Source organism: Onychostoma macrolepis, chromosome 01, assembly GCF_012432095.1.
Source record: "Onychostoma macrolepis isolate SWU-2019 chromosome 01, ASM1243209v1, whole genome shotgun sequence".
NCBI lineage: Eukaryota > Metazoa > Chordata > Actinopteri > Cypriniformes > Cyprinidae > Onychostoma > Onychostoma macrolepis.
This window is the reverse complement of record NC_081155.1, coordinates 22,756,714-22,772,992: the sequence shown is the minus strand read 5'-3', so window position 1 is coordinate 22,772,992 and position 16,279 is coordinate 22,756,714. Positions and strand designations below refer to the sequence as shown.

General features: G+C 36.9%; 1 protein-coding gene and 1 long non-coding RNA gene across 3 annotated transcripts; one reads left to right on the top strand and one right to left on the bottom strand.

Moving 5' to 3' along the window:
- Window positions 1–282: 282 nt before the first annotated feature.
- On the bottom strand, window positions 283–10,682 carry LOC131550602 (uncharacterized). 2 transcript variants are annotated; one of them, XR_009273590.1, is made up of 4 exons: window positions 10,593–10,682; window positions 6,110–6,345; window positions 3,149–3,543; window positions 283–1,980 (listed from the first exon to the last, which is right to left on the bottom strand). It is a non-coding gene; the product is annotated as an uncharacterized LOC131550602 (long non-coding RNA). The 2 variants fall into 2 exon arrangements; XR_009273588.1 differs by having other exon boundaries at window positions 283–3,543; window positions 10,593–10,680.
- On the top strand, window positions 10,683–13,418 carry lsm6 (LSM6 homolog, U6 small nuclear RNA and mRNA degradation associated). The gene is made up of 4 exons (XM_058792795.1): window positions 10,683–10,789; window positions 11,146–11,251; window positions 12,618–12,731; window positions 12,873–13,418. Exons 2-4 carry the CDS (start codon window positions 11,158–11,160, stop codon window positions 12,905–12,907), a joined length of 243 nt encoding a protein of 80 aa, XP_058648778.1. The 5' UTR covers window positions 10,683–10,789; window positions 11,146–11,157; the 3' UTR covers window positions 12,908–13,418.
- The last annotated feature ends 2,861 nt before the right edge of the window (window positions 13,419–16,279 follow it).

The following is a 16,279-nucleotide window of genomic DNA, read 5'->3' as shown; positions in this document are numbered from 1 at the left end:
TCTTTAGCTGAACCTGCGAGATCAGCTATTGATATTTTAAATGAGATATATGGACCGAATTTCTGAGTAATATTTCTTTATTATTATAGAAATAACAATTCTAATCCTAAACAGATTTATTCAGTTTCATTGTGGATTCACCAGCACATGTTACTAAGTTGATCACAATACTGTCCATCTCAAAAAGACCTTTTAATTTAGCCTAAGGCCTTCCCCTGACCTATTCCTGTTGCTCTTTAAAGCTCTGTGACCAAGAATAATTTTATAAAAGACAATTAGTTTGAAGTCATTTATTCTACCTTGGAGTGTGCGACCCTTGAATACTTTAATTGCTTTAATTATTTGATTACTGTGCCACATTTCATGCTTCTTTTGTCTTGAAAGAATTTTTCAGGTTGCCAGACCCTCATACAAAGAAGACATTTTACCTCAGCCCAAAAATCACTGATTATATGCAACAAACAGTGTATGTTTGTAGTGTATCTGTCAGGTGCTAGTTTTAAATTTAGTTAAATGATTTGACTTTGATTTTGTATAAATGGTTATATTTTGCTAATTAGTGTATGTGCATAGGAATATCTCAAAGACCTGTTTTTAAAACCAACAGTGTTCACAACGGCAAGCCATTTAAGAAAATGAATGTGGGAGTTTGCTTATTAAAATGAACTTTAATATAAGTAGATCTATAGATAGTCGACACGTGTCGTTAATATTTCATTGGTTGGTTGGTATGTGGACAAATTCATGTGCTAGAAAAGCTGTACCTGAGCTGCTCACCAAAGCTATTGCATTGTGTTGTGGCTAAATATATTAGGAACATAGGTAACACGACACTTATGAAGAAAATAAAGCAGGAAAATGGACATCTGTTTTGTATTTTTGACAACATTAGATGTAACATTAGATGTTGAACCACTCACCACTGGTTCACAACCCATTTTACTTTTGTAATGTGACACATTTCTGAGGAAAACTTCATATTCAGTTGAAAATGATGTTGGAGTTATAAAAGGGCAAGGTGACCTCATCCAAAATATAAAGTCATTTCAGAGGTGGAGCATGTTATTTTGATGAACGATAATGAAGACAGACTTTTTCATACTGTAATACCATGCACTGATTAATCGTTCACAATAAGACCATAATCGTACTTTATGTTGAATTTTAGTTTAAGTGTCACTTTATGTTCAGTTCTCACTTCAATTTCAATTCAGAAATGTTTCAATCAATCTTGTTATTTTTATACATTCTGAATACATTATTGGACGCTGGAAAACCTATGAGCTGCAGATCCACATCTATGATTAAGAAGCAGGGAACAATCTCAGCCCATGAAACACACAACATTGACATTTAGCAGTTGAACGCAGGCTCTCTACTGGTAATTATTTTAGCATTTGCTATCCTTGCATCCCTTTGGCTTTACAGAGAGCGTACTGCTGAAATGACATAAAATGAATAGTATTTGCAAAATAACGCCGGCATGACATTCTATCAAACAAACTAACATGCAGCATGCTGTGTTTGAATTATAGACTTCTTTTTTTCCAACACTTCTATACATGTCAGTGACAGTTCTTGTTTTGCATATGGGAAATACTATCAGTGGAGCCTATGGTGATTACAGTTCTCTTTTGATCCACACGCTGTAACACGAGCCCTCGGCGCTTTTGTGTGGCTATGGCTTTGTCTCTGATGGGATTTCTGCCCTCTCTCCATTTCCCTTTGTTTCTTTCCTTTTTCTCTCCCTCTCTTCTAGGCTCCTCCTCCTCTTCATAGGGCCCACCAATGAGAGACACTTCAGGTGCTGACCTTATCAGGTGGAGGTCAATGCCAGGTCAGGGATCTGTTGCTAGGCTACCATCAGATAAGTGGCGGGAAGACTGAGCGCTGGGTTGCGCTGTCATTCAGTGCTTGTCATGTAATCTCATTCATTTGCTGACAATTGCCTGAACGTCACAGAAGGTTATCGAGCCTATCCTGTCATAATTAAACACATTAAAATATTAAACCAACAAAGCCAAGTACTGGCAGCTCCTCTTGGCTTATGTGGCATCAAAGATGGCCAGCTGAACGGCATAAACATGAAGTTCTTAATTTAGATTTGGTTGTGCTGGATTTGAAATGAATAGCATCTGAACCATGAAAATGAACTAGGCATGAAAACGAACCAGAAAACATGAGGGAATTGCACATGATATTCCACCAAGGACAAATATTGCATCAGCAGATGGACACGCTATACTATAGATAATAAATAGATTAAAGCAAGATTTAAAGGAAAAGTTCACACAAAAATCAAAATGACATTACATTTCAAACCTTTTTTGCATTTGATTTTTTTGTGGAACACGAAAGGAGAAATTTTGAAGATCTACTGGCTGCACGTTTCCATTACAATAACAGTAATTACAACGAATGAGACCTGAGAAGTTCCTAAAAGAACACTAAATCATGTTAAAGTATCATTAAAGTTCATATTACTTCAGAAATTCATCAGTCTGATTTATGAATGAATCGACTGATTCGACTAAATCAACTAATTTATTTAAAAAGGATTCCTATACAAATCAAATTGCTACTATTTATCATTAACCTGCCAATGAGAGAAATCACAAATATTTATATAATTGAAAAATATTAGGTCACACTTTATTTTAAGGTCCAATTCTCGCTGTTAACAAGCCATTAACTATGACTTTTGCCTTAATAATCTACTAATTTGCTGCTTATTAATAGTTAGTAGGTGGTTGTTAAGTTTAGGTATCGGGCAGGATACTAGCCAATATGCTAATAAGCAACTAGTTAATAGTGAGAATTGGTCCCTAAACTAAAGTGTTACCTCCTTGTTTCAGAAGATTTATAAAAAAAAAAAAAAAAAAAAAATGTAGAATTCACTTTTATGATGATTTCATGCTGCTTTTTATCCTTTGAATATATTTACTGTATTTTCTCAATTTTTGATAGTGCAGTTTGTCACACACACAAAAAGAAACAACAGGAAAAAGAACGGGTTTGATATGACACAAGGGTGTAAAATAAACACTGACAGAATTTTAGGTGAACTATTCCAAAAACCTTGTCAAAACTGATTTTCCTGTGTTGTTGTGGCATGTGGTATTGTAGGGACATCATGTTCAAATCTAACCTCATGTAAATGATGATGCACGATGCATTCTAACATCATATCATCTCCGTAGGTCTCAGTAGTCTCTCTGTAGGTCTTCACCATGACAGCCTCTTCTGTCACTGTCGCTCTGAGTCCGGCGGGTTAACGGCAGGTCAGAGGATTTGGTGATCAGTGGTTCAGTGAGCCATGAGCTCTGCTGGACAAGCGCTTTGATAAGGGGACTGCTGCTTCTGTGCTTGCCCACTTCTGAAGCTTGGGTGAGACTGGCACGTTCTGAAAGGCTAAGTCTCAATGTCTGGGCACTTGCCAGCTGACATTCCACTGAGACAAGCTAAGGGAGAGAGAGAGAGAGACTGGGGCAGATTTATTGAGGCATCAGACTTGCCTCAGGAATGTTCTGTAAAACGCTGTTCCTGCAAAGAGAATAAAGAAATTAATGTCAGACGTTGTGCTGAGCTGTTTTCCTCTGTTACTTCCTGAAGCATTTCTCTTCAATATATACATTGAATTGAATACATTGCTATATGACATAATTCAGGATCAAGCACAACATGTCTTCCCATTCCGATGAATATTCAGCTAGCAAAGACCACTGTTTGCCTGCCTCTGAGTCACAACTCCTCTGTGGTAGGGAACACTAGTGGTCAAAAGGCAGAGTGGGAGTTTGTGTATGTGTGTGTGTGAGTGTGGTTGTGTTTATATGAGAAGAAGAGATAGAGAGAGAGACAGAGAGAAGAGATCCTCACCCGAGGAGAGAGTGTAGGATTTGAAAGGCTAGCTTCCTGGCAGCCGGGAGTTTTATCTCTTTTTTAGAACAACCACTGAGGTGTTTAGAAAGGAGAAACCGGCATACCATCGCTATGTTAGACTCACGGCTATAAAAGCAGAGGTTTGTCTTTCTCCTCGGGGCCTAATGCTAGTAATAATTGTTAAAAAAAATGTCACAAGAAGCTAGCATTCACATATTACTATCACAATTCCATCTCTTGAAGGGATAGTTCTCCCACGAATTCAAATTATGTTCATGCCATTTTCAACCTGTATTACCTGATTTCTTCTGTGAAACACAAAAGAAGATATTTTAAAGAAAGTTTGAACTGTTTCTGTCCATACAGTGAGTCAGTGGGGTCCAAAAAGACATATATCCTTCAAAACATCTTCTTTTGGCATCGATAGAATAAATAAAACCATACAGGTTTGAAACAGTTATATTTATATTCCATCAATATTTTAGTTTTCATTTTTATAATTTCAGGTTTTTATTTTAATCTTAGTATATTTTTTAAAATTATGTTTTGTGCTTGTGTAATTTGTATTAAGTTTTTTTTTTGTTTAGCTTTAGTTCAGTTTAAATTTTTTATTTCCTGTTTGTACACTGTAAAAAATGACCGTGATATAACGGTAAAAAACTGTGAAAATGTTACAGTAAAAACATGTTAAATGGTTAACGGTAAGTTCCTGTAAAATTTACAGGGGAAAGCTGTAAACTGACGTTCCCAGAATTCCCTGTGTTGCATTTCAAATTTTGTTTGAATTTGATGTTTTTTCTTTGAAATAACTAGGTTTCTTCTTAGTTTTTTCTTATCAGTTATATTTATTAGGGTTGTATGTTACATCTAATGTTGTTAAATTAATGTTTTTTGCATATTTCAGTTTAATGAGTCTCACCATGATGGTGTTTAGTGTTTGTGTGAATGACACCGTGCACCTTCTATATATGTTATTATTTAAAAGCTGCTTGTGATGGGCTTTGGTTCATCATGTGACTTTCTCATCACCACCAGCATTTGGTGGTTATCAGTGTATTTCAAAGGTACAAAACAGATTTCAGTACTTCAATAGGTTGGTATATTAACATTGTATCAGTTAATGAAATTACGGTATTTAACTGTAAAATTAAGTTAAAACTGTAAAACCTAAAATGTTGTTACCGTATTTTTTTACGGTAGAATTCCGGCAACTACAGGAATTTTTTTTTACAGTGTAATTTTCAGTTTACATTTCTCATTTTCATTTAGTTTAACTTTTTCATCTAACATTTAAATTTAATTTCATTCGAGCATTATTTCAAAAGTTAAAATTTAAAATAATTCTGTCATTAATTACTCACCCTCATGTCCAAATCCATAAGACCTTCGTTCATCTTCGGAACACAAATTAAAATATTTCTAATGAAATCCAAGAGCTTTCTGACCCTGTATAGACATCAACGCAACTGACACGTTCAAGGCCCAGAAAGGCAGTAAAGACATTGTTAAAATAGTCCATGTGAAATCAGTGGTTCCGCCTTAATTCATTTTATGAAGCCACAAGAATACTTTTTCTCTTCCATGTCAGTCTACAGTGCGTGTTCACAAGAGTACCACGATGCATGTGTGTGGTGCTGTTGACATAGAAGCCGGCTTTCTGACGTCACAACTATTCCTATAAATAAATCAACTCATTGTTCTCTGCTTCGCAAACTGGCCAATCCTTCTTCTACAAAGTACAGTATCTTTAAGAAAGAGCTACCGTCTTTTTAACAACAACCCCTTTTTTGGCAAAGAGCAAACCTGATGAACTGGCAAGAATGCTTGTGAAACTGTATGGGCAATATGTTACAGGATGCTAGCTGAACTCATCATGAAAGTAGAATGAGGGGGCTTTGTTCCAAATGTCACGATGCATATTTATGGATGCGAAGTGCTCCTTTTGTATATGCTCAGCTCTCCTGTCCTTCAGTCACAAACATTTCTCCCTACATCACTGTAATGATACGTGCAATCAAACCAAAGATACGCTCGCACACTGACCCACCCTAACATGGCCTTTTTGAAAAAGATCCCAAGCAGCAGGGAAACTTGGTCCAAAACAAAGTTGGGGGACACCACTGGGGGAATATGACTTTTATCATTAAGTTTAACAAAGAAAATATGGATAATATAATGTCAAGCATCATGCACTGCTCAGTTTATATCCAAGAGTGTTTTTGTTTATTACCTTGCCTGGGATATCCTGGATGGGTTACCTGGCTTTGGTCCCACTCTGCTAATGGAGCCATGCCTTTTGGGTGGGTTGTGAAGAGTTAGTTCTATGGTCGGTTGAGGAGTTGGGTGCTGAAGGTGGGCGTATGTAGTGGTCTGAATGTGTTGAACCACTGCTAGGCATCAGTCTTGAACATGAAAAGACTTTCTCTCCCTCTTGCTCAAACATGCACACAGATGAATAAGCACTGCCTGCACAGACAGTTCAGCAGGAGTTTAGAGGTAATGGGTTACCATTTCATAGCCTAGATATACAGTGTGTTACGTTGTATAGAATTACATAGAAATATAAATAACACACAAAAATTAAGCTTCAAGTATGAAATGTGCTCTGGTTTATTTAAAAAAATAAAAAAATAAAATAAATATACCGTTTGCTTAAATATTCATTCTGCACACTATCATTTGCCAGTGCCACCTTTTGCAATATAGACAGTAAAAATGTTATTGCATCATTATTTAGGTTGTGAAACTGAAGGTCAGCTATGGAATTTCCAAAGAGGTCAGAGATAAAGTCAAACAAATGCATAAATTATGAAAGGCATACAGAAACATATACGGGTCCTGGTGGTTTAATGATCAAAGAGCTATACCACAAACCCTACAAACTCTCACACAACTCTCACCTGTCATCCATATTTAAGGGATACTCAATCCAAAAAATGAAAATTCTCTCATCATTTACTCATCCTCACGCCATCCAAGCTATACAGGGAACATGTCTTCTGTGGAAGACAAGCAGAGATCTTTAGAAAAATAACCCATCATGTCAAGAGCGAACTCATGAACCTGTGTTTGACAGTCGGCCAGAAGTGAAGGTTTATAGTTTCAAAAGTTACTATTTTTCTCTCACACACCTAGCATTTCACTTCAGAAGATATTGATTTATAAACTGGGGTTGCACTGATTACTGTCATGTTCATTTTGCATGGTTTTTGAAGTGTTAAATTTTGACCTCCATTATATGACCTCTCAAAGGTATATTATTTTTCTAAAAATCCCTGTTTGTGCTCCATAGAAGAAAGGAAGTCATCTTGGACAGCATGAGGGTGATTGAATCATAGGTGCTGCAATTTGCATATGTATGCACTGTTCTATGCCATTTTTTTTGTATAAATAGTGTGATTAGTGTCACACTGAAAATTTCTAAAAGAAAAAGTTAATATAAAACGCCCAGATGATGCACTTAAATAACTGAAACAATTAAGTGTGGAATGTTGGAAACTTCATGCACTCATCTGTTGCAGCTTTAAAGGGATAGTTCACCCAAAAATGAAAATTATGTCATTAATTACTCACCCTTATGTTTTTCCAAACCTGTAAGACCTTTGTTCATCTTCAGAACACAAAATAAGATATTTTTGATGAAATCCGAGAGCCTAGACAGCAACGCAACTAACACATTCAAGGCCCAGAAAGATAGTAAGGACATCATTACAATAGTCCATGTGACACGAAAAAAAAAAAATTTGAAATTGGTTCAACCTTAATTTTATGAATCTACGAGAATAATTTTTATGTGCAAAGAAAACAAAAATAATGACTTTATTCAACAATTTCTTCTCTTCTGTGTCAGTCACCGGCATTCTGACACAGAACCTGGATGCTCCTGCTCCTTGTTTACAAGAGGAATGCACACACATGTCGTGATACTCTCATGAATGCTCCTAGAAGACTGATACGGAAGAGAAGAAATTGTTGAATAAAGTCATTATTTTTGCTTTCTTTGTGAACAAAAAGTATTCTCGTAGCTTCATAAAATTGTGGTTTAACCACTGATGTCACATGGACTGTACTAACGATGTCCTTACTACCTTTCTGGGCCATAAAACATTTAAGTTGCTTTGCTGTCTATGCAGGGTCAGAAAGCTCTCCGATTTCATCAAAAATATCTTAATTTGTGTTCTAAAGATAAACGAAGATCTTACAGGTTTGTAACAATGTGGGTGAGTAATTCATTTTCATTTTTTGGGTGAACTATCCCTTTACTTACATAGCACAATGAGGGGGGGTTGCCAGATGATGTTGGATGACAAAGTAACCTTATATAATTCATACACTAGACACATAGTGCATAGAATAAATGCATTGTGTATAGTGTATCATTTGGGACACAATTGATGAGAGAATTTTCTTTTTTGGGTGGAGTATCTCATTAAGAGCAATAAAATATTAGTGTAGAACATATAATTCAACAAAATGAGAACATTGGTTTTGCCAGGCACTGAATACCACACTCAAAATGGCGGAGCTCACAGAGAATCAAGATGAGTCTCATTAGCGTTAATTAGCAATTAGCTGTTTAATTAACAATTAGCACTTATACTTCACTGCACAGGCAGACATTGCTAATAGTTCACTGCGAACATTTGAGGACTCTAAATGACACATTTCCCAAATATTCAGATTTTTAAAGCAAAAATGACTTTTCCTTTATATCGCAAATGTTGCGAGGTTATATCTTCAGAAAGACTGCAGCATTTTTTTTCTAGAAAGATGATGTCAATGTCAGATATGTCAAAGCAAATACATCTAACAAATTCTTAAATCTCATACATTCGCTTCAGCTCATTTCAAGTACTGTATGAATGCGAATATAAGGCGGCTCTCCTAAATCATTTCAGCAAGGTATTTGACAAAGGTCTAGAGGCTTCAGCCAGTGCCTGGAATCTCATAGGATAACCTGGCCTGCAGTCGCTGCATGCACAGATATATATATATAGTGGGCATGAATCTGGGTGTTAGAAAAGGTGAGCAAGGTTCCACTGCTCATTTTTGATCAAGGCGACGCTCCCCCCATCATTTCCACACTATTACCCCCATGCAGTGCAGGGATTAGGGAGTGGGAAGGGGAGGAGAAAAACTACACGCCAGCAGCCAATCTGGATTTCATTTGAAAACTCCCTTGAGGTTTTTCCATTATCCCCCCTCCATATCCAACTTGACCCCGTAGAGAAAGCCCTGGCCCGCAAAGGTCAGCCTAGTCTAGACTCTCCTCTCCTCGCCCCTCCGTCCTCTTCCTCGAGACAGCCTGCGGCAACCGAGGGATCCCCTCCCCTCGCATCTGACACCCCTCAGCCTGACCCACCCCCCAACCCTGTTGAAGCTGCCTCTGTAATCTTTTCATTTTTCCTCCACTCCCTCTCAGGTCTTTGGGGGCTTAGAAAGGTGAGGCGGGTTGTACCAGCAAATCAACTGTGCCACTGTCCATCTGAGCTCACCAGCGTCTTGAAGACAGGGTGAAAACAGTCCCATCTGGCATCGCTGGGCAGCTATTACCAACACGTTACTGGTTTGGGAGTAGCTGTGGGGTTATTCTCAGGCTCGTGGTGCGAGTAGATTGTCTACGCTGAATAAACCTGAATGCTTTTTTGTCCCTAGCCAGTCGGCACTATACATTTAATGCACATTCATTTCACGTTAACGTACAAAATATCTAGACAAAAACTTTTGAAGGACAGGTCAGTAAGGTTAAAATGTCTTCTTTTGTGTTGACAGAAACATTCTTCGTTCTTTGCCAAGCAACAGGAAAAACTGTGACGAAAAAGAAACCTAATGAAATGCTTTCTTTATCTCTACCGCTTCAATGTGTTTTTATTCAGTATCACTTCCCAAGCCAAGCCATTCGCACTTTTCCAGTAAAGTCAAGAATGTGCCGTATAGTGTGTGTGTGTATCTTTGTCATATCGCTCAAATCATTCTGTATATATTTACCACAGAACATTCAGGTATTGTGTGCCTCTACTAAGATTTCTGTTAACCTGTTGATTTTTTTCTTAAATGAATGATTGCTTTGATAGAAAAACACATTAGGATCACATTTTTCTCTCTTAACCCTCCTTTAGGACATGAACTCAGGCAACAAGGGAAAAAAATACTCATTGAATATTCATTAACTTGTGCCTAGGTGTGTACACGGCTCTTAACCACACTTGTTTATGACTTAAGGACTTGTAGCGCTGACCTTAGTTTAACACGGCACCAGATACCAAATTAACCTCTAGCCTCCTCAGGGCTACCAATGCCCTGCTAACAAGCAAACTGTCTGGATGCGCCAGAAGTGCTTTATGATTCTGTCTCTCAGGTGCATGCCCTCCTCTGCCTGTGAACAAAAGACAGGTTTTTTTTCTTCCCCATCTTTCTTTTTGGCTACTCAAGATATTATTTTTCCTATGTGTTTTTAGTCACACCTCTATACACAATGTATTGAGATTTCCATTTTTTTTTTTTTTTTACAGCGTATACACTATATTTGTGTATTTTTTTATATAATATTTTACACTTTTTATTTTTACAGTCTATCTATCTATCTATCTATCTATCTATCTATCTATCTATCTATCTATCTGTCATTCGTTAGCGCACCCATTCATCTTTATTCCTGTCTGTCCGTCTGATTTCCTACTAAAACATAAGCGAAGCTTCGCTGTGTTCACTACCTTTGTCGTTGTGGCTCCGTCCTTTTCCTCTCCGCATTCTTTTTCAAAGGAGATAATGTTACCTTTGCGGCTTCCGTACGCTGGGTTATTATCAACGCATCTGATTGGCTGCGCGGTGTAAACACCATAAGCGCTTCAGTTCATTGGTCAACAGTCAATCAGTCGAAACGTGCGGCAAACGTTACAAAACGATAGAGGTGAGTGACTAGTTTATTTTCATTAAGTAAACGAGTGCATTTGATGATAGCGGAGGGTTTAATAAATTGCAGTACTGTACACTGCGATATGTATAATGGGTGTATTAGCTGCTACACTGGGTTGTAATGCTAACAGGCTAAGCTAGCCGCTCATGCTAAATGTACAGCGGTTTAAAACATAGATTGACGGTTTCATTAAAAAAATGTGTTTAGTATAGACAGTGAACGATAACTAATTTCACGGCGCGCTTCTCTTTATGGTGTTACACTTCTTTTTTGCTACCAATAAAGCATGGGCACATTTCCTTACATCTGTGATTATGATTTATAATCCTAATTGTTCTCTATATTTTCAGTAAACAATAAAAATGAGTCTCCGAAAGCAGACACCAAGTGATTTCCTGAAGCAGATCATTGGGAGACCAGTGGTGGTGAAGCTGAACTCTGGTGTCGATTACAGAGGTAAATGTAGAAGTATCTTAAATGAGATTTATAAACCAATGTTGTAGATTTAGTTTAAAGTTTGTCAGGGAAATCATACAAGAAGGCAAGAATTTAAAAAAGACTTTGATTGTATTCAGAATTTTGGAAATAGGAAATTGCTGCTGCATGCATGTAAATCTGGTAATATAGAGGAAAAACACCATCAACATAATTTCTTATGTTCTGTCTCACCATATTAAATATGACTGCGGATCTATCCTGTTCTTGATCCAAGGCTTTCAGTTTGAATCCTCCCTTTATTTTTTTTTTTATTATTATTATTTTTTCTTTTAGGTTCTTGTACAGTGGTTCTCAACCTTTTTGACTCCAAGGCAATCCATTGTCTATAACAATATTTGAAAGCCCCATTATTTTTCTAGTTGCTTGTGATTTACTGGATAAGGATTTTTAAACATTTTAGTTTATTTTTTAAAATATTTTTTTTTTTACATTTGTATCATTTAAAAGTAATTTCTACCTGTTAAAATATTTTGAGCATAATTAGAAAAAAATATATATCCATTATAAAAATACCCATAGAGATATAAGATGGAATTTACAGGACTTGTAAAGATCTTAAAAAAAAAAAAAAATCGCACCCATCCTCTTAGTTGAGAACCACTTCTCTAGAAAGTGTAGACTCCGCCCACAAAGAGTGCTGTTCTGCATATAACTGTCATGAACACATGCTTGACTAGTCTAAAATGAAATATTTTTCAGTCTCCCACTGTTGCTGCTATACATCCACTGACAAAAATATTCAACTTAAATTTAAAAACATGTTCAGTCAAAATGACCTCTGGCATCCATGGAAAGGAATATTTCGCTGAGCTGCATCAATGCAGCTCAGACCTTTTCTAATCTGGAGCTGGTGCATAACTGTGGGCGGACCATTTGCTTTCCCCATATCATAGAACAGAATTATGTACAATATAAAATATCACTAAGACGAGAATGTTAAAGGGCTACTCCACCCCAAAATGAATTTTTTTTTTTCATTAATCACTCACCCCCAAGTCATTCCAAACCCGTAACGGCTTCGGAACACAATTTAAAATATTTTGGATGAAAACCGGGAGGTTTGTGACTGTCCCATTGACTGCCAAGTAAATAACACTTTCAAGGCCCAGAAAAGTATGAAAGACATCGTCAGGATAGTCCATCTGCCATCAGTGGTTCAATCTGAACTTTATGAAGCGACGAGAATATTTTTGTATGCAAAGAAAACAAAAATAACGACTTTATTCAACAATTCATCTCCTCCGTGTCACCGTAGTGCCATTTTGGAGAATATCCACTGAACGCAAATACCGTATGCATTGTCTAATGTGTGTCTTGCCCTCAGGAGTCCTGGCCTGTCTTGACGGCTACATGAATATCGCTGTGGAACAGACAGAGGAATATGTCAATGGCCAGCTGAAGAACAAGTATGGAGATGCATTTCTCAGAGGAAACAATGGTATGTAATGTCTGTATGTTTTTCAAGTACCTGTGCTATTTCCTGAGTTGTTTTCAGCTTAAGCAGACCCAGTGTGTAGTTAAAATGTTTTTTTTTATATGTTTTGCATATACTCAAGTTCATGTTTTCTTTGTCCTCCAGTGTTATACATCAGCACCCAGAAGAGGAAGATGTGAAGCCGTTTTACTAGTTTCTTTATTCATTATTACATGAGTAAATTGTTTACTTTCGATATTCCTAATCCTTTGTTAGCTGACAATAATGTTCGATAAGTTTGTTTCATGTTTTGTAACACAAAATTTGGTGTTCTGCAGAGTGATGCAGTAAATTTGTATTTCAACAATAGATTTTGTGTTTGTTTTCATGATTTATCTGTTCCCGAGATGCTTCTAAGAATATTTCAATGGTGATAATTCAGTCATAAGGAATTGCTGATTAGCACTTTCAGGTCTGGAGGTTCAAGGCTCCTTTATCTACATATTTCATATTCACTGCTTAAATATACCTGCTGTTTCACATAATTTGGTCTACTATAGCCCTCTATTGCATGATAATGTTCTTTGTTTTCAAATGAATCAATAGGTAGACCCTGATTGAACCCTGATCTGTTTGTGCTGGTGTTGTCTGCCCCTTTCTAACCTTTCTGCCTACATTAGGAGGCTCTAATAAATTTACAAACGATCCTGGCATGGTGACACTTCATTAGGCTACGGTAAAATAATGATAAACATATGATGACTCATTAGGTTCCAAATGAGCTGACTGGGTGCGCTAGTGTTTTATTTTCATGTGGGATCAGTGCTTGGACCATTCATTCTTTCTCTGTGTATCCACATTTATGCTCTTTGCCCTCGTTTAGGAGACAAAAGGCTGCCAAGGTCGGCCCTGAATGCAGGATGAAGGACACAGTATTGATTAAACCTTGTCCGTAACCAGAGTGAGCAGGGGCTTTCTAGCAGGAGCTTGGTATCATTATGGCGACCGCAGCAAATGCTTTCCTATTGTAATCAAAAACCAGAGCCCCTCTCACGACGCTGCTCTGCGCTCCGAGATTAATTAGCGCTGTTCACAGTAATGACCCAATGACTAAATAGTCTCTGTCTTATGAGGGCTGCTCTAATGACCTAGAGAGCAACCGCCTGCAACATCATAACTGACAACAAATGTTGTCTTCAGAATCTGTGTACAGGCTATCCCCATCATGTTGCATTTTTTTGTATGATATGCAATAATTATACAGATTTGATTACAAAATTGTAAATGTTGGATCATAATGGCAGCTCAGATATTAGTGGTTGTCAGTTCTTGCCCTTTCACATAATGCTATTTTGTCTGTGAAACGATATGGCACGTTTGCACTTTTAAGCTTTTACCTTTTATTAGACTGGATTGTTGCATTCATGTTTGTCCAGTGAGTTTAAGGTCTGCAGCTCCACCAGCAGTTGGACCCTGACATCGCAACAGATCAGATATTTGCCCCAAATCCTAAATACTGTAGGTGTACAGTAAAACGTGTGTGGTTTGCAACACCTCGAGTCAAAAAAAAGAAAATAATGAAGTGATTTGTGATGCTGGTATTCATAGTTTGTTATAGAATGAATGTACACTACCCTTCAAATATTTGGGGTCAGTAAGATTTTGATCAAAACAGACAGTACAGATCTTTACATCTTTTGCAAAAATAGTATTTCAAATAAATGCTGTTCTTATGAACATTCTATTCATCCAGAAATCCTGGGGGAAAAGTCAGTTTCCACCAAAATACAAATAAAAATGCAACGTTTTGATCGTTGAAAATAATAACGTTTCTTAAGCACCGTATACAGTGTATGCATATTAGGCAAGTTGATATTCTGATCTCTTCTTCCAAGCACATTTTATTCAATTCAAACCACTTCAATCATAGTAACTACTATTAATTTTGTATGCCATTTATAAGAAATGTATTATTGTTAACAAGGCCTGGAAGAGAAAAGCCTTGTATTCAAATGTGCATAATTATTAGGCAGGTTTTCTTTTAAAAATAAAATAGGCCAAAAAAGATTTAACACACTGAAAAATCCAAAACTATTAAAGAAGGATGCAATACTATAGCAAATGCAAAATAAAGCCATGGACAAGAAATGTTCATCGGAGCAGCAGGGTCACAAAAAACAGGTTTAAAAGAAAAAGAGTTAAGGTGAAGAATTAGGTGTTAAACCAAGTCTATAGAGCCACCTTTCTCCTGAACTGCAAACTATCTGGAGTTTCCAGAAGTACAAGGTGTCAGGTTCTCAGAGACTTTGGTAAGGACTCCCAAAACATGACCCCCACTTCAATAGATATAGATGTATGAAATATGGAATAGATGTAGACCAATTTTGTGAAAAAAAAAAAAGTTTTATGGACCTGAATTTTAGGCATTTTTTACTTCTATCCCTCGTTAACGATTATATGAATCATAAATGATTTTATACAAAATTCATAGTAGTTAGGAAGATTGATGTGGTGTGGAATTTGTAAAATGTACTTCGACTTGTCTAATAATTATCCACACGCTGTAGAGATACATTGTTATAGCATGTTATGACGATTCCTGAAGAATCATGTGACACTCAAGACTAGAGTAATGGCTGCTTAATCATAATTTGATCTTGCATAACATATAATCTTGCATATTTATGTATCTCAAATATTTTTACACGGATATACGGGGATACATATGCTACTGTGGCTTTGAGTGTGTTGTTTGGTAAACAGAGGTATACCTGAACTGTAATATGAGGGGTTCAAACTAAGCAGGAATTAAATGTTCCTCTCTGACCCCTAGAAGTAATACAGACATTTCCAGTATTTACACAGCAAAGCCAGCAGAATGTATGTGTAAGGCAATGCCATACATCACAGTGTGTGAACTTGATCTGGAGAGACTCTTCTCTGCCAGAGAAGATAGAAATGAAGGGATCAGCTTTCAGTCAATTCTTGCACAACATTTTAGACAGCAAACTGGAGCTGTGTTACATTATATGCAGTTTGTATTTTATTATTATTATTTAAATGTCTCATCATGTCAGAAACCTATGCACATGATATAAATTTGTTAATATTTAAACAATTATATTGATAATTTTTCTTCCCTTTAAGGTTAAAATAATAGCAAGAAAAGGTGTAATGGCTTTAGTAGTGTGCTATCTGAATGAAAATGTGAGCCATTTAAGCTCAAACATAGGCTGTTGTTGACCAGCATTCTACCACATGCAGACTCTTAATTTAGACTCCAATACCGTCAACCTTGGCCTGGAATGTGCTCCCTGACCTTATTATCTGAAAGGAACTGTTGTGGATGTTTGTAAGAGGGGGTTGAATGATTTATCCGGAATAACCTACAAATGGCAATGTGAAGCTGCTTGGCTGAAAGAGGTGGCATTCATTTTGGGGAAAAATAAGCCCCGGGGGGTGTGTTGGCCCTGACAGCAGCGCTTGCTAGTGTGTATATCGACCTCTTGTGGTTGTAAATTATACCTCTCTGATGAAAACTGATTACTTCGACTTATGGGATAAAGTGTGCT

Bases quoted from the DNA above. Each gene is read 5' to 3' on its own strand.
- lsm6 (XM_058792795.1), top strand. From the start codon at position 11,158: ATGAGTCTCCGAAAGCAGACACCAAGTGATTTCCTGAAGCAGATCATT. The intron at 11,252-12,617 runs GTAAATGTAGAA...TCTTGCCCTCAG, and splicing joins CTCTGGTGTCGATTACAGAG to GAGTCCTGGCCTGTCTTGAC. The intron at 12,732-12,872 runs GTATGTAATGTC...TTTGTCCTCCAG, and splicing joins ATTTCTCAGAGGAAACAATG to TGTTATACATCAGCACCCAG.